A 19,140-nucleotide genomic window follows, 5' to 3' on the forward strand; every position below is an offset into this window, starting at 1 on the left:
TTTTCTGTTTGTTCCTGCTCTCAGTAGTCTGAACTCTGAGCTTAAGTGGTTCTGAGGGAACTTATGCCAAGGTCCCAGGGCTTCAAGCTCTACTCTGGGTATAGCATTGGCCATGAGTATCCCTCACTCTCACTGTGTGAAGTGCTTGGGTGAGGGTCAGGGACAAGTACCTGATTTGACAGGGCTTCAAGACAAGAACTAACAAGCTAAGAGAAGAGCATTTCAGATACATCTTCATGGAGACATCCTTCCCACAGCATTGGATCCACCTCAGTCAGATAGAGGTCATTCCTCGACACTCTGTCCAGGAGTGTTCCCCCAGCTTTACCTGTCAATGGAGTCAGGAGGAATTCCCCCTCATCAGGGCAGTCCTCAAAGAGAGATGTTCTTTGAGTACCCTCAGCCTCTGAAGCCTAAGGAGAATGGCTTTGACATCCTACTCCTCCTCGGAGTATGAAGTGGGTTCCTACGTCTCCCACTTTAGAGAATCCAGAGCTTCCTCCAAGCAGTGACTGCTCAAGACAATCTGCTGGCCTGCGGCTTCCTGAATGCCACCTCCTACCTCCTGGTCAGTTCCCCTTTAGGGGTCACAAAGTGGAAAATATAGCAGTTTGCTCCTCTATAAACAGGTTTCCCTAGAAGGACCCCCACTGGGATCCCCCAATCCAAGGAGCCAGCAGTTCTGTCCAGTCCCACCCCACATTAGGGATCTATCTCTAAGAGTACCATATGCTAGGACTTGTGAGATGGGGCTTCATCTGCCCCACTGATTCTGGCTCTAGCCCTCCCATCCTGAGTGAACCCTTCTGGATGTCAATCTAAAGGTCACCCAGGGTTCAGGAAAAGCTGCACCCAGCCAGCTGGGGCTCTGATGTGAGGCTGGGGGAGGGGAGCCATGCAATACATGGGTAGAACAATGGGGGGGAATAATACAGGACTGGAGTCTGGACACAATGAGGGATGGGGGACAGGACCTGGGTGAAGACCAGGACACAGGGGACAGATGCGGTTATCGCACTGTCTGCTCTGCTGACTTCCCTGGATATGGCTGACTTGGCTGCCAAAGTCATGGTGATGGCAGTAACTATGAGATGCTTGTCATGCCTCCTGTTATTGGGGATCTCTGTAGAAGTACAACAGATTTTTGAATATCTCCCCTTCAAGAGCTGTGCCTTATTCTTCTGGAAGATGGGTGAAGCACAGCATATGTTAAAAGATTCTAGGCCAGTGTTGACATCCCTGCCTCTGTATACACCAGCCCCCAAAAGAACAAAATTTTTACCCGTGTTTCAAACAAGGCAGAAGTATTATATGCCTCGACAAGCAGATCAGTCTAGGCAAATACACAAGCAAGGAGGAAGGAGGCCCCAACCATCCACTTCTGCCGTCGCTTCATCCAGGCAGCTGCATGTCTCAAAGCAGCCTGTTTGGGTCTTTTCCCAGCTGTTTGTCTCCTATGCAGAAGGAAGGGATGGTGTCCTGTAACATTGCAGTGGCTTTCCAAGTGGATCACCAGCTGTATTGTCATATAATTACAAAATTAAGGGGATAATGCCTCATGAAAAGTTCTGAGCATTCAACCAGAGCATACACAACCTCCACAGTGGTTGTGAGAAACATCCTTATCATGGATCTCTGAAGGGTGGCAAAATGGTCTTCAGTCCACACTTTTGCTAGATGCAGTTATTTACCACATCAAGAGAAGACACGAATTTGAGGAAAGCAGTCCTGCAGTCCCTCATCCGATGAGATTCCTAGCCCTTCCTCCAGCAGAAACTAGCTTGGAAGACACCTAGTATAATGGGCATATGCAATAACACAAAGAAAAATGTTTACTCTTCTCTGATAACTGCTGTTCCTTGAGATGGGTTGCAAATGTCCATTACACGACCCACCCTCCTTCCCTAATGCCTCAGAGCCTGTCATCTAAGAATCCAGTATGAAGCTCTTGGCATGGAGCATGAAGAACAGCAAGGTTCAGGAGAGGCCTCCCCTGTGGATACTGCTAAGGAAGACTCATCAACACTGGTGCACAATGCGTTCACACACTTAGTATGATGGACATACGCAACACATCTCAAAGAATAACAGCTGTCTGAGGTGAGAAACCATTTCTTCTAGTGAATATGTTTGTTGTAGTGATTCCACTTCTCCCATAATACTATTCTCCCTCTTATATTGCTTTTCTACATATATATTAAACATCTGCTATAAGATTTTATGGACCTGTTTTGAAAGGAGCCAAATTAAATCAGGCAGTCAACTCCCATTGAATTTTGGTGGGAATTGAACACCTAAATCCCTTGTGCTGCTTTGAAAATCACAGCCTGAGGCATTTTTTAAATAACAATATGAAATTTAGCTATATATTCCTCCTCTGACTGACTGACTGTTTTGCTTTTGTGGTTCCTGGTAGATGTAGCTCTATGGTTGCTGTATGGAATCTTGTTTTGTACAGTGGGAGAAAAGGAAGGACAAAAAATATATAGTTAATTTTCCCCAAAGACCAGATTTCATGGGGGAGACTAGATGTCACAGTCTCTGACCCTTTTTTTTTATGTCCATAAATTTGGTAGGGCTCTAGTTATATATAATGTAAGATTTGTGCACTTAATTTTCATTATCTACCACATGATTATAATTATAACAAATATATTGTTCCATATGGCAATATCTAGATATTATTACAACAATAAAACATGCAAAGTGAATGTTTATTAAGATAAACTATATCTGTTTTGAATAATGTTAATTACAACATTTTAAGACAAAAATTTATTTGAAGTCAGAATTAGAAAACCATTTATAATTACAATTAAAAACTTAAGCTTTGAAAATAAGGTCTTAGAAAATTATTGCAAATTCACAATACTTACTGTTTTAAATAATACTTCTGTGAATTATACCATATAATGCCAGAGTATAATGCCTTTGAGGAACATTTCTTTTCTCAGAGTTGCATTTGGGAACTGCAACGGTTTGGCTGTTGTGGATTTTATGCAGAAGACAGTATTGCTGAGTATGGGAACCATTGACTTATACGGATCAAGTGATCCATACCAGCGTCAGCCCCGTTCTCCACGCAAAAACAAGCAGTTCACTACAGGTAGGAGATAAAATACAGTTGTTCTGAACCTTACTCATTCTTTGTTTTCTTGCTTGCGGCTTTTTATAGTGCTTTTGAAATGCATGATTATCTGCCAGCCAATGGAATTTATAGAACCATATCAGAGAAATCTGACTGCTCCTTAGGTACTGAAACTTCCTCAAATGCAAAGCATTATATACGAAGCTTAATTGTTTGGGATGGTGGTCAGCAAGTAATCTCCCTAGCTGAGTCCCTAAGTAATTGTAAGGAGAAGAAAAACAGATTGTCTTAATGCTAGCCAGCTCATGATGTGCACAGTCAATATGTTGATTTTTTTTTTCCAGTTGCCAAATGCTTCAGACAGATAAGTAAGATTTCACTTTAAAGCAACATGTATCGTCTGCCAAATCACATGCTTTAGTCTTTAAATAAATCTTTATGGTCGAAGGACCAACTAAAGAAACACATCCAAGGGACATCTTCATTAAGTAGCTAAGCACCTTAAGACAGGAAGTAGACATTTTTGTTCTCCTCCATTGGATATAGTAAGTAGAGCCCTTGACAGAAGATTGTTAAATCCGTCTGTGAATTTTTTTAAAATTTTATGTCAAGAAGCATATGGCAGACATCATTAAGTGTTGCATAGTGGAAATAAGTTTCCACCAATACAGTTACACTTTGCCTTATGTTTCTGTTAATATAAAATTTCCATTTGTGTCAGAAAATTAGTAAAATGTATACTTTATATTTGTGTAAAATATTTTGTCTCTATGTTTCATTTTTACACAATTAAACAGTCTTATTGACAGACACAGTTACAAAATTTTAAAGTTTGATAATGAAACAATTTGGATGTAAACTTTCAAGGTTTATAATCTAGTCATGAATTTTGAAAAATGTAAATTATAATGTACTATTTACGTATGACAACTATATGTTTATCAATAAGTCCTACACTAAGCACCCAGTCATGTTCTCATTGGAATCAATGGGAATTTTGCCACTGACGTCGGTGGAAGAAAGATTGGACTCTGAATTATTAAAACTTAAATAAATCTCCATGTTCTGCTTTTGTCCCTGAAATACTGTTTATCTCATTTTACAAATATCTAACCCCATCAGGTTCAGTTCTCAACTATGCCAAGCATAAAGATGATGTAAACTTGCCACTGCTGATGGGAGCAACTCCTGGTCTGGCTGGGGCCAGAGCAGCCCCTGCATAACTTTGCTGCTGTCTTAACCATGCTTCAACCAGACACTGCAGCAACTTCACAGGAGGGGGGACTGTAGGTAGCTTTGTGCCACCTGAGGATTCCCTTGTGTCAGGCAGAATCTTTTGCTATTCCTTTAGGGCAACATTCCAGCTGTTTTGTACAGCTTATAATTGAGCCTATCTTGTATAAATACCTAATGAAAATAACGATCTTTTTTAGACCACTCATAAAAATGATGCATCTGAATAAAACCTCAGCTGCTTTCTCACCATCCATCCCACACCCTTTACTTTTCTGGATTATTATTTTCCTTGTTATATCTTCTGACCAGAGGGTAAACATCTGCTGAAATTTCTCCACCTTGGCTGTTCTAGATGCTGGTTATAATATCACATCCTTTCACTTTAGACTGTTTTTTTTTTCTCTTTTTCCTCTGCCTGCTGCTGATGCTGGTGTACTGGCATGTTCCAAAGACAACTTTTGCATGCGTGGCCTGTCTAACTTTTATCCAGATTTAACGAAACGGATCCGTACTTCCTATCAGAGTAAGTTCTATAAAGGTTAGGCAAACAGCTTTATCACAATCAGAATATGCCTGACTTAAACCCATATGTTAGTGCTCCGTAATGTGTTTCTTTAAACACATTCAGCATGCATGCAAATTTTTTAAATTTTATTTTACAAGAAATGTTAACTATGTTGAGTGCTGACAATTGTTTTCATTACACCAACATTTCAGGTCTGTTTCTGCTGCTAGTGAAGTCAATGACAAAACTCTCATTGACTTCCCATGGGGTTGAGCCTTAAAATGGATTATTCAACAATGTTAACTTCCTGATGATCACTAACATCCTTTGTTTTTATGTTAATTTTAACGTGTATCTACTTACGTGAAGCATCTCTTTTTTTGAGATGGTCCTGCCCCAGTGTCGTTGTAAATAAATTGACTATTGTACTGTTTTAGAACACCAGTGTGGTCTATAGAACTGAGCTATGGCGCGGGAGCTAGGAATACAAAGTTCTGAGCCTGGCTCCGTACTTGGTTTATTGCGTGGCTCTGGACAAATTAGCCTATCTCTCTGAGCCTTGGTTTTCACATGTGTAAAATAAATATTATAATACTTATGTATCTCAAAGGAGGGTTGTGACGATTAATTAGTTAATATTTGTAATATGCTTTCAAGATATAAAGTGGAGTATAAATTCTAATTACAGTTTTATACACAGTGTATGATGCACTGGGCTGTAATTCATTTTGCAAAAATGACTTATGAGGCCTTACTGTGTGCCTCATAAGGTACATCTGCTTTTCAAGCTGGAGATGTAATTTCTAGTTCTGATCGAGTTAGCATGCTAAAAATAGAACGTAGCTGCCACCATGTGAGCGTCAGGAGGTGCTAGCCACCTTGAGTACATACTTAGCGTCTTGGACAGGTACATACTCAGGACAGCTGCTTGCATCACCATGGCTACACTCTGTTTTTAGCTCTCTGGCTCAGTCACAACTGGCATAGATATATTTTCCCTGGAGCTGGAAGTCATACCTTCCAGTTCAAAGTGTGAACATGCCCTTAATGAACTGGTCTCCAGGATGCCTCTTGCTCAACTCTTATTAAACAAGCTTTCATAGAAGATTTGGATAGGCCAATTAAGCTGAGTACTCAAGGAGGGCAAGATAACTAATGAGGAACAGTGGCTTAATAGCCCACTGTGAAGTATTTGTACATAATGCCATTAAAATGGGGTTCTGTGCTTACACTAGATGATCTGTTCCCTTTTTCTATGCTGATTGCTCTTCACCTGCTGTCCACACAATTCCAGTCTACAATATTTAGCCTATCCATAGCAATGGATTTTGTACTGAAAGTGGGTAAAATGTTTGAAGCTTTTAAAAATGTGAACCATTTGTTCACTAAATATGAGACCAGTCATAAATCTGGTAACTTGTTTAAAAGAATGTGAGTTGTGAGAGGAATAACACCTATGACATAAAAAGAACAGGTGTACTTGTGGCACCTTAGAGACTAACAAATCACTCTGAAACCTATGACATAGAATGTTTTAAAACATAATTGTCCAATTCGTGCTAATTTTACTTCATCTATAACTGTAAAATGGAGAAATAAGCTGCTACCACAATTTTTTCGAAGTATGTATTGTCTGTTTTCCAGCTTCAATACCTAAATCAGAAAAGACCTCCCTAAAATCTCCCTAGACTTGTCCTAACTAAAGCATAGACACCTAATCCTTGCACTTTGACTGGTCACTCGGGTATCTGGCTGAAAGCTCCCTCCATCATTTGCCTTCTCCATTTCCTCAGGAATTTTATTTTGTTCTTTATTTAACATTTGTGTTGCTGTATATGTTGTACACACATCATAAATGACAATCCCTGACTCAAAATTGCTTGCAGCCTAAAACATTAAAAAGCACATCTTCTCAAAGGTGGAGGAAGGGAAGGGTTTTTTTCATTCTACTTGAACTCAAAATTTGCTGAATAATTTCTTCTCAAGTTTTCCCAAAATTTCAGCTTTGGGCAGAGATTGAGCCTAGAAATTTCTATGTGAAAATTAAAAATTTCAGAAAAAGTTTTCAGCAACTGAAATCAAGACCTTAGTTTGGAATAGAAATGCAGCCTTGATTGTAGTGGTCACTGCTATTCCCTCTATAATGTCATTTTAGTGTCTATTCTCCTGAGATTTCCTGAAGAAAGGTGGTTCAGAGAGGGGTGACAAGGGAGACTAAGTGCAAAGACAAATTCTCATAGGAAGAGACTTTACATTTTTTTTAACTGTTGACTTTAAAAAAGAGGCAAAAAGAGAGGGGACATGATAATATATATGTAAAAGATAATGAATGGTATAGAAAAAGCAGGTCTGGAGTTATGTTCTTATCCTACAACAGAAGAACAAAGGGATACTCAATAAAACTGAAAGGTAGCAAATTCAAAACTGATAAAAGGAAATACTTTTTCAATCAATATATAATTAGACTGTGGAACTCATTGCCACATGATGTAATGAGGTCAAGAATTTACTAGGATTCAAAGAGCGTTTGAATCATTGTATCAGAGTTATAATACTTTATGCAAAAAGGAATTTGGAAGCAAAAAAATCTCATGCTTCAATACTTAAACCAGTCGCTAACCAGTGAAAATTAGAATAAGACCTTCATGTGGAGCAAATTAACCCACAGCTATCTACTATAGGATTTTTTGCATCTTCTTCTGAAGCATCTGATGCTGGTAATTGTCAGAGACAAGATTCTGGACTGGATGGACCATGGGTCTGATCCATTATGGCAATTCCTATGTTTCTGTATTGTAGAGCACCATATTTGGTGTAGTAGGTTGGCACAATGGGGATAAAGATAAGGGAATTGATACAATCTAATTGTATTTGCTTTTTAGATTTTTCAGAATGGTAATGTATATTAATATGTTTTGGTTCCTTTATTTTTAGTGGCTGTATTGTTTACATTGACATTGACTTTCATATAAAATGTGTTATACTCAGTAACAAAATCTCATGTTGATATGTGTAGAAGGGTTCGGCCCGCCCCATTCTGCAGGCCCAGGCCCTAATTCAGGGCAGGACAGTCGAGAGTCTATGGCTCAGGCCCTTATGCAGGGGCTGAGCAAACAAATGAGTTCAAGAGGCCTAGGCTCTGGCTCCGAGGGGCCGGAGAGAGGGGGAGACTGCCACCCACACGCTGGGTGGCAGGGGGGGCGCAGGCCTTCCCACTCCACTGCGTCCCAGTCTGGGGCCCTAACAGCAGCAGATGGCCTGCTGCTGTGTCAGTGGGGATCCTGGCTGCAACGCACTGACTTCGGCTCTGGGTGTGCTGCAGCAAGACTAGAGTCGGCTGCTTCCTACCTCCCCCTCTAGAGGTACCTGCGTTTGGATGGGGTCCTCCATGGAATCAAGCACCATGGGCTCCTTAGGATACCCGGCGAGCGGTAGGCTTTGCAGCTCCTCTGGGTAGCTTGCCACAGGCAGGCTTAACAGCTTCTCTGGGGTCTGGTCGGCATCAGGCCTCAGCTGGTCTGGCCAGTCCTCAGGTCAATCGCAGACTGCAGGAGTCTCCCCACCGGGAGCTAGGCCACAGGCATCTGGCTTCTCCGGTGGCCGGGGCTCTAATGAGCTCTGGGGTTGGGCTTTTGTACTTCCTGTCCTGTGCCCTGACCTCTGGGGGGGTGGGCGCAAGCTCCAGTGGCTCCGCTCACTTTGGCGTCCGAAGAGGCTCGTCCCTCTCCAGGGTGGCAGGGAACCAGACCACCTTGCTACAATATGTCATCAGCTGTACAAGATTTAGAAAACTTACCATAAACTCAAGTGAATCACAATAGAATCGGCAAAGAGTTCTGTGGCACCTTATAGACTAACACATGTATTGGAGCATGAGCTTTCGTGGGTGAATACCCACTTCATCGGACACATTCACCCACGAAAGCTCATGCTCCAATACGTTTGTTAGTCTATAAGGTGCCACAGAACTCTTTGCCACTTTTACAGATCCAGACTAACCTGGCTACCCCTCTGATACTTGTGACAATAGAATGATATTCTTACAACTTTAACAGTTGCAAATATTGTTATTGTCAAGGGGCTTTTATGGGAATTTTTACTTTTACTTATCTAAAGCCTGTTGGAGTAGATGTAAACCATTCTCTGAATTATGTCTCTTAAAGGCCTTTAATAAACCTGATGTTACTAAGCAACTACAAGTGTTGTATGTTAGTGCCACAGTAACAGGGCTAACTGCATCTCTGTCCCCTTTCTGGTTTCTCTGAGCACACATCCTCATATGTTTGGCCTCATGCTTTTACATCTCTTTTGGCAGAATTTTGCAAATTTCCCACTCTTAGGCCTGGTCTACACTGAGGGTGAGGGGAATTGATCTAAGTTACGCAACTTCAGCTACGTGAATAACGTAGCAGAAGTCGACGTACTTAGATCTACTTACCATGGTGTCTTCACTACAGAGAGTTGACTGCTGCCACTTCCTCGTTGACTCTGCCTGCGCCTGTTGCCAAGCTGGAGTACGGGAGTTGAGGGGAGAGCGCTTGGGGATCGATTTATCGTGTCTAGACTAGACTAGATGTGATAAATTGATCCCTGCTGGATCGATCGCTGCCATACCCTTAGACAGGACCCTGGGCTGCAGTAACCTATATATCCACCACCTTTACCCTGCAGGTCTGTCTGCATTCAAGCACCTGCAGTTCTTTCTTTTGAGAACTATGATCCGTGATAAAACATGACCAAATAGCCTCCTTAAAAACCAAAGCATTGCTTATTTTGTTGTAAGAACAAAGCTTTTGAGAAAAAGGATTTTAAAGCAAGAAACATTCGAAGCCAGGGGTCAGCAACCTCTCAGAAGTGGTGTGCCGAGTCTTCATTTATTCACTCTAATTTAAGGTTTCACATGCCAGTGATATGTTTTAACATTTTTGAAAGTATCTTTCTTTAAGTCTATAATATATAACTAAACTATTGTTGTATGTAAAGTAAACAAGGATTTTAAAATGTTTAAGAAGCTTCACTGAAAATTAAATTAAAATGCAGAGCCCCCTGGACCGATGGCCAGGATCCAAGCAGTGCGAGTGCCACTGAAAATCAGCTCATGTGCTGCCTTCGGCATGTGTGCCATAGGTTGCCTACTCCTGTTCTAAGCAATTGTCTATATTAGCTAGAATCCTGGCATTCTGTGATGGAGACATGAGCAGGCCTAACTTCTCCTGATACCCCCTGTGTTTGTGGGCCTTGAACCTTCAGGTCAAAATAAGTCCTCAGCAGGAGACAGAGGCAAACTCATCAAAGGTAATAGTTCTAGCATTGTCTCTTAACCACTGTTAAGTGTTTACTAAGGTGGCTATCTTAAGCCATTCTTTTCCTTCCTGCCTGTATTCCCATACAGCCCTCTAATAAATTAACCTAATAGATTCATACAGCAAACATCCCAATAATCAGGCCAATGTACAATATTCATAAATTATCTAAAAGCAGCTCCACATCTGTCACAGTTAGATATTGTTCAAGAACGTTGACTAGTTCCATAGCTTATTAAATTGCAAAAATATCTTTGATTTGAAGTTAACTGGAGCTGCAGGTGCTCAGCACTTCTGAAAATCCAACCAATCTTATTTAGAAATGTAATTATGGATGTAGGACCCCAGCTTCAGCCACTCAGGTTTGAAAATGCTGGCCATAATTCTTATGAAAATGACCAAGTCAAGCATGAACACATATTCATAACTGGTATCTGATTCTGAGCCTGCAGTTTTGCAGCTCCAAGGGGGTGCAAACAATACAGGTTATAGGTTTCATGTAAAATCAGATGCCTACGTTTGATTGTACTTCCATAATTAATTGCACCTAGAGTTGATGAAAGTGAAAAATTAGAGGCAGTGCGCAGGTTCTTTGATCCTAAACACTACGATCTTGATAGTGACATTCCCCTGTGCAAGAGTTGAACGCAACTGTAGTCTAAGCATTACTAGATTGATTTAGTTTGGATTTTTTAAAAATTCTCCCTTCATTGTTCTAGCACGGGAATAACTCCATCAATGGCAGCAGCTCTGGAAGACAAGGCACTGTATTTTTAACTCAGTGTCTTTCCCTGTTCAGAGCAGATCTAGATTATGTGGTAGTAAAAATACCAGCAGCCAGCCCATGCTAGCATTCCTACTGTTAGCACCAGCAGGGCCTCACCAGTGATACAGATATGGTGGGAAATTTTACAGCAAATCTTGAGTGTAGACGGCTTTCTATAGACTAGGGCCTCAGATGGGGAGAGTCCATAGCTCTGTGCAAATGGGAGTGAATCCTGTGTTGCAAAAGGCATTGTGCCTGTTTGAAGCACAATGCCCCAGAGGTCCCAATGGGAAGTCGTAACACTGCATTGTCCACACTGCAGTGTGTGGCTTACTGTCACAACTAAACTCCTAAACAGTGTCCATGTGTTTTTAAAACAAACGTATAAACTATCTTGCATCATAAACATTTACTGTTCCTTTCAAATAGCATTGCCATCATCTTTACATCTAATTCTCAAAATTAACCATCATGTGTGAATAAATCTAAAGAACCTGATATTTAAATGATTGGGCTGTTTTTTGTCACTATTACTCAATTTCCTCTTCTTTCTATGTCACTATTTCTTTCCCACCTGAGTGTTTTTTTCTCTTTCCTCAGAAGTTGAAAATATGCAGAATTATTTTTGTATCAATTTTACAAGGCTGAGTAGGGTTGAGTCATACTGCAGCCATTTAACTTTCAAGCTTTATTTACATGATCTCATTTATGATGTGAAGTCAACCAAGAAAATTGATATGCACCCTGTTAGATTTTAACTTAACTTTTTAACTCAATTTTTTTCAGGCCTGACTGAACTCACTGACAGTCCAGTTTCCCTGGAGCTAGAGCGTTGCAAGTCTCCCACTTCAGGTAAAGGTGATTGGCATCTCTTCCTGCTATCTGTATGAGCCATTCATGTCATGCATCTCTGTGTTTCATTAATCCCTAGGAAGTGAAGTACATAGTCATTTATATTTATAAACAGCAGATTTTGTTTCGAGAGGAGAGCTTGCTACATATCAAGGCATGATGCTAAGAAAGTACATTTAAATTAAAGAAAAGGTAAATTGAGGATGGTGTATGGTAGGGGAAAGACGGATGAAATCATTTGAACTGACAGTTTCTTGAAGCACAATATTCCTGTATTTCACATTGACTCTCTCAATTTTTTTGTTAGAAGATAATTCTTCAGATCATTAGAGCGGGCTTTCTAACTGGCCTTTTTAAGTGATGTTTTCAAAATAGGGAGACTCTGTTTTTTTAATTATATAATAATTTGAAATGTTGACAGAACAAGGAGTAATAGTCTCAAGTTGCAGTGGGGGAGGTTTAGGTTGGATATTAGGAACAACTTTTAGGGTGGTGAAGCACTGGAATGAGTTACCTAGGGAGGTGGTGGAATCTCCTTCCTTAGAGGTTTTTAAGGTCAGGCTTGACAAAGGCCTGGCTGGGATGATTTAGTTGGGGATTGGTCTTTCTTTGAGCAGGGGGTTGGACTAGATGACTTCCTGAGGTCCCTTCCAGCCCTGATATTCTATGATTCTATGATGTGGAGATGGTAAATGTTAACTCTTGGAAGTAGCTGATGTCTAAAGACCTTCTACAATTATGTTATGGAAACATAATATCAAAGAAAACTCAGTCACACCAGCCTTCATCTCTGCAAACCATGGGTTGTCTACCAACTTGCTCCTGAAGGTAAAAGGATGAATTCAAACTGGAACAGGTTCAGAGATGGGCTACTAGGATGATCCGAGGAATGGAAAACCTATCTTATGAAAGGAGACTCAAAGAACTTGGCCTGTTTAGCCTAACCGAAAGAAGGTTGAGGGGGGATATGATTGCTCTTTATAAATATATCAGAGGGATAAATATTTGGGAGGGAGAGGAATTATTTAAGCTTAGTACCAATGTGGACACAAGAACAAATGGATATAAACTGGACACTAGGAAGTTTAGACTTGAAATTAGACAAAGGTTTCTAACCATTAGAGGAGTGAAGTTCTGGAATAGCCTTCCAAGGGGAGTAATGAGGGCAAAAGACATATCTGGCTTTAAGACTAAGCTTGATAAGTTTATGGAGGGGATGGTATGATGGGATAGCCTAATTTTGGCAATTAATTTGGCAATTGATCTTTGATTATCAGCAGGTGAGTTTGCCCAGTGGTCTGTGGGGGGATGGGATCTGAGTTACTACAGAGAATTCTTTCCTGGGTGCTGGCTGGTGAGTCTTGCTCACATGCTCAGGGTTTAACTGATGGTCATATTTGGGATTGGGAAGGAATTTTCCTTCAGGGCAGATTGGCAGAGACCCTGGAGGTTTTTCACCTTCCTCTGCAGCGTGGGGCACAGGTCACTTGCTGGAGGATTCTCTTCAGCTTGAGGTCTTCAAACCACAATTTGAGGACTTCAATAACTCAGACGTAGGTTAGGGGTTTGTTATTGAAGTGGATGGGTGAGATTCTGTGGCCTGCATTGTGCAGGAGGTCAGACTAGATGATCACAATGGTCCCTTCTGACTTTAAAGTCTATGAGTCTATAATCCTGGCCTCATAGAAATTAGTGGCGAAACTGCCCCGGAGGTGGAAGTGTCACAGTTCAGAGCAATTTCCCCTCAGTGGTTCAGCAAGGGCACTCACTGTCAGCTTCCTGCTCCCCAGCCATTGCCTTTCTTGGTGTAGTCCTGCATCTCTCTCCCTTTTGACTGGGGTATTGCCAGGCTGCTCCATTTCCTGCTTTCCATGTGTCTTTTCTAGCATAGACATGTTGTCCAATAACACCTGCATGCTTGCTTTCAGAGACAATTAGCAGGTGCAACTGGTACAGTTATAAATACCACACAGTTCTTTCTATACAAGCCTATTTTAGTCTTAAGGTAAAAGCATTACAGAGAAAATGGTAAAAACAAGAAAAGGACCCACACATATGCTAATAAATTTACCAGAGTTAACCCCAATCCTAACATGGATTCTAGCAGGCTCAGTCCTTCCGACTCTGCCCTAAGGATTGGAGCCCTCCGTGGACCAGGGCTCCTGGCCTTGAGCCAGTTTAAAACCAGGCTATTTATCCAAAACCTCTTTCTATGTCTGAGAGTCCGTAGAGAATCCAGTTTGAACTAGTATATACGTAACTTTCCAAGGGGGTGGCTTCTCTGGAGATGTTACAACCTGTGTGGATTTGCCTAAGCACCCCCTGCTTTTCTCCTGTTTATTCTTCCCATAGAAATATGAACAATTCCACAGTAACACATACACAATTGCATTTTTAATTCAGTGAACTCCAAAGACATTGACACTAATTCAATAAGGTTTAATTCAGTAAAATTCATTCAGGATATTGCTGTAAATTGTCAGTCTGTCAAGCAAATTCAGCTCTTTCCCTAGGAACTTCCTTTCTAATTGTCTAGTCAGTGTTGATCTGTCCCAGCATGGGCTCACTGTCTTAAAGGAGCATTGCCTAGCACTGTCTTCTAGTAGCTGATCCTTTATATTTGGTGGAGAGAAGCAGCTACAGCCCTAAGGTGGCCATTTTGCCTCTGGTGCTGCAAGCAGCAACTCCTTTCCATCCATTCGGTAAGTATTTTTAGCTCCTATCCTATTTTCCCTTTCTCTTATTCATGAGGAGGTAAACATCCACAAACATGCTCTTCAAATCTTCAGCCTTTGGCTCCCATATTTTATTAAACTTTAAAAGGACATGGTCACTCCAAATCTGGCCAGGTAATTAGTATGTTACAAAACCTAGGACCAACATAAATGTTTCAATGACATTTTAAAAACTGCAACAGAATTAGTTGGTTTTAAAAAAGAAACAGGCTCTGTAGTATTTTTAAGCTAAGCTTTGCAGATCTGAAAACATGAAAGTGAAACTGGATAGAACAGTATTGCCAGCCCCAAGAATTCAAAATAATGAATTAGGCCTCCCAAATTAATGAAATTGGCTTAAAAATAACAAATCTGGGATTCTTTTTATTTACCTTCAGATTTTTGAGCGAGTGGGGTGTGCATTTTCAAACTTTTTCTCTGGGGGCTAGAAATTTACTTTCTCTTTTCAATATAAGCTGAGATTCTCACATAGGCTCCAACCTTGCAAATCCTTATGCATGTGCTTAACTCTTGTAGGGGTAAGGTGCCATTGGGACTACTCATGGTAGTAAAGTTAAGTGCATATTTTTCTAATACTGTCTGAAACTATCTGCTTTAGATTAGTTGATTTCCAGTTATTTTGCGCTGGAGCTTACATTTGTTCTGCTGTCTATCTTTTTGGGAAGCAGTTTTATGCGTGTTACCTATCTTAGTTCTTCTAAGCACACCAATATTTATTGTATTTATGTCTTTGAAATGTAAAACTTAGTCACCAGCTAAAATGTTATTGCAGTGTGTCATAAACAGATAGCTAAGGGTTAATGTCTCTTTCACCTGAAACACCTGACCAGAGAACCAATCAGGAAACTGGATTTTTTTCAACTTTGGGTGGAGGGAATTGTGTGTCTGAGTCTTTTGTCTGTCTGCCTGCTGTCTCTGAGCTTTGGAGAAGTAGTTCTATTTTCTAGTCTTCTGTTTCTAAGTGTAAGGACAAAGAGATCAGATAGTAAGTTCTATGGTTTCTTTTCTTTGGTATTTGCATGAATATAAGTGCTGGAGTGCTTTGATTTGTATTCTTTTTGAATAAGGCTGTTTATTCAATATTCTTTTAAGCAATTGACCCTGTGTTGTATTATCTTAATACAGAGAGAACATTTGTATTTTTTCTTTCTTTTTTATATAAAGCTTTCTTTTAAGACCTGTTGGAGTTTTTCTTTACTTCAGGGAAATTGAGTCTGTACTCACCAGGGAATTGGTGGGAGGAAGAAATCAGAGGAGGTCTGTGTGTGTTGAATTGGCTAGCCTGATTTTGCATTCCCTCTGGGGAATAGGAAAGTCCTTTTTGTTCCCAGGACTGGGGAACGGAGAGGGGGAATCACTCTGTGTAGTTTCACAGAGCTTGTGTCTGTGTATCTCTCCAGGAGCATCTGGGGGGGGGAAGGGAAAAAGGATTATTTCCCTTTGTTGTGAGACTCAAGGGATTTGGGTCTTGGGGTCCCCAGGGAAGGTTTTTCAGGGGGACCAGAGTGTCCCAAAACACTCTAATTTTTTGGGTGGTGGCAGCAAGTACCAGGTCCAAGCTGGTAACTAAGCTTGGAGGCTTTCATGCTAACCCCCATATTTTGGACGCTAAGGTCCAAATCTGGGAATAAGGTTATGATATGGTGTAGCAGCGGCGGGATATAGACGGAATCCAGAAGCCAGTAGGAATATTATATTTTTCTTTTCTCTGCTAAGGGCTTTTTAGCAGAGAGAAACAGTTTGGTTTTAAAAGGGAACCAGAGAGAATTTTTTTTCTGCTCTCTCTAGCAGTTTGTGGTTTGCATGTTAAGCGAGAAGACTGTTGAGGGTCTTTTGTCATGCAATAGCCCTCCCATTAGGAGGCAAGTACCAGCACTTATATGCATGCAAATAAAGTGGTTTTTTCTGGTTTCCCTTCATTGAACATTAGCTAGAGAGAGAAAGGGAAAAAAGCACTGTTGCTAGGCAGACTTCAGGAGGCAACAGAGCCTGCAGTTCAAAAGAGAAACACCGGAGGGCACCCCAACACAAGAAAACAGGAACCATGTCTACCAGGACAAAAATGGAGGCCGAAGACCAATTCAAAGAAGCTGAACACAGGCGACAACTGGAAATAAAACAAAAAGAGATGGAGATAAAAGAAAAGGAAGAAAGCATCAAACTGGCAGCCTTCCAAAGAGAACAGGCAGCCCAAGAGGCAGCACACAAAAGAAAACTAGAAGAAGAAGAGGTGGCCCACCGCCGAGAAATGGAAAAGCACCAAAAAGAAATGGAAAAGCACCAAAAAGAAATGGAAAAGCACCAAAAAGAAATGGAAAAACAACAAAAAGAGAATGAAGAGAAGGAAAAACAGAGAAAACATGAACTGGAGATGGCAAAAGCTGGGCTGCATGTGCCAGCCAACCCTAACAACCCGGCGCCAAGTATTGCTCCACAGCACAGGAAATTTCCCACCTACAAGGCAGGTGATGACACCGAGGCCTTCTTGGAAAATTTTGAAAGAGCCTGTCTTGGGTACAGCATCCCCGAAGACCAGTACATGGTAGAATTAAGGCCACAGCTCAGTGGACCTTTAGCAGAGGTGGCAGCTGAAATGCCTAAGCCGCAAATGAATGACTATAAACTTTTTCAAACCAAGGCCAGATACAGGATGGGGATAACCCCAGATCATGCCCGTCGGCGCTTCAGAACCCAAAAGTGGAAACCAGAGGTGTCATTTCCCAAACACGCCTACTACATTGCAAAAAACTATGAGGCCTGGTTAACAGGAAACAACATTCAAACCTTGGAAGAACTGAACCTCCTCATACAAATGGAGCAGTTCTTGGATGGTGTTCCTGAAGACATCACACGGTACATACAAGATAGAAATCCCAAAAATATCGCTGAGGCGGGGGAAATTGGAGCCAAATGGATGGAACTGGCAGAAAGCAAGAAAGCTACTGTCAAGGGGAACGATTACCACAGGGGGCACACAGACCATAAACCCTACAACCGAGGACAGCCAAAGACCCCACATACCACCCAAGTAAAGCCACAGATACCCTACCCTTCAACCTCACCAGTCTCCAGTAACTCACCTCGGCCCAGTGACCCATCAGATGGAAGATGCTTTAAGTGTAATGAACTGGGACATATCAAGGCCAACTGTCCCAAGAACACCATGCGAGTACAATTCATTACACCTCCATCACACCAAAGATCCCCAGGCCCAGATGCCTCTCAAATACCCTTGGAGCGAAGGGAAAATTTGAGAGTGGGCGGAAAGAAGGTTACTGCGTGGAGAGACACGGGGGCACAAGTGTCAGCTATCCACCAATCCTTCGTTGACCCCAAATTCATCAACCCAAAGGCCAAAGTTACAATTTACCCCTTCATGTCACAAGCTGTAGACTTGCCTACAGCTCAACTGCCTGTCCAGTACAAAGGCTGGTCAGGAATGTGGACTTTTGCAGTCTATGACAATTATCCTATCCCCATGTTACTGGGGGAAGACTTGGCCAACCAGGTGAGGCGGGCCAAGAGAGTGGGAATGGTTACACGTAGCCAAACCAGGCAAGCTTCCAGACCCATTCCTGTTCCTGAGCCGTCCACAGAGGCCCCGTCTGTGTTACCAGAGACCCAGACAGAGGTAGTGGACCCGGATTCCATGCCTACCACTGAAGCAGCCACAGCATCTCCAGTCCCAGGCCCGGAACTGGAACAGCAACCAGCACCAGCAAGTGCAACCACATCTTCAAACTCAACGCCAGAGGGCGCCAGCAAGCCAGAACTGGCAGAAGCAAAAGACAGCCATACCCAAAAGGCTCAGCCAGAGCCTGAAATACCCTCAGGTGCACCAGCGGAGAGCGGTTCACCAGCAACGGAAACAACCCCATCACCTACATCGCTTCCAGAGGGACCAAGCCCAAGTCCACAGTCTGAGGAAGAACTGGTGACCCCAGCCTCAAGGGAACAGTTCCAGGCTGAGCAGGAAGCAGATGACAGCCTTCAGAAAGCGTGGGCGGCGGCACGGAGCACCCCACCGCCTCTCAGCTCTTCTAATCGATCCCGGTTTGTTATAGACCAAGGACTTTTATACAAGGAAATTCTTTCTGGTGGACACCGGGAAGAATGGCAGCCGCAAAAACAGTTGGTGGTTCCAACTAAGTACCGGGAGAAGCTCTTAAGCTTAGCCCATGATCATCCCAGTGGCCATGCTGGGGTGAACAGAACCAAGGACTGGTTGGGGAAGTCCTTTCACTGGGAGGGGATGGGCAAGGATGTTGCCAGGTATGTCCGGTCTTGTGAGGTATGCCAAAGAGTGGGTAAGCCTCAAGACCAGGTCAAGGCCCCTCTCCAGCCACTCCCCATAATTGAGGTCCCATTTCAGCGAGTAGCTGTGGATATTCTGGGCCCTTTCCCAAAAAAGACGCCCAGAGGAAAGCAGTATGTACTGACTTTAGTGGACTTTGCTACCCGATGGCCAGAAGCAGTAGCTCTAGGCAACACCAAGGCTAACACTGTGTGCCTGGCCCTAACAGACATCTTTGCCAGGATAGGTTGGCCCTCCGACATCCTTACAGATTCAGGGTCTAATTTCCTGGCAGGGACCATGGAAAAACTGTGGGAAACTCATGGGGTGAATCACTTGGTTGCCACCCCGTACCACCATC

General features: G+C 42.1%; 1 protein-coding gene across 9 annotated transcripts in view; it reads left to right on the top strand.

Moving 5' to 3' along the window:
• The window catches only part of STXBP5L (syntaxin binding protein 5 like), a 424,278-nt gene that overhangs the window by 328,210 nt on the left and 76,928 nt on the right, over positions 1–19,140 (top strand). For 3 of the 9 annotated variants that reach the window (XM_030534340.1, XM_030534349.1, XM_030534386.1), the window contains exons 18-20: positions 2,955–3,106; positions 4,776–4,847; positions 11,685–11,756. In XM_030534340.1, the coding sequence (XP_030390200.1) occupies positions 2,955–3,106; positions 4,776–4,847; positions 11,685–11,756 (296 nt within the window). The remainder of the gene's footprint in view (positions 1–2,954; positions 3,107–4,775; positions 4,848–11,684; positions 11,757–19,140) is intronic. The other 6 variants (XM_030534406.1, XM_030534377.1, XM_030534396.1 and 3 more) reach the window with 3 other exon arrangements.

This window comes from Gopherus evgoodei, chromosome 1 (assembly GCF_007399415.2).
Source record: "Gopherus evgoodei ecotype Sinaloan lineage chromosome 1, rGopEvg1_v1.p, whole genome shotgun sequence".
Taxonomy (NCBI): Eukaryota; Metazoa; Chordata; order Testudines; family Testudinidae; genus Gopherus; species Gopherus evgoodei.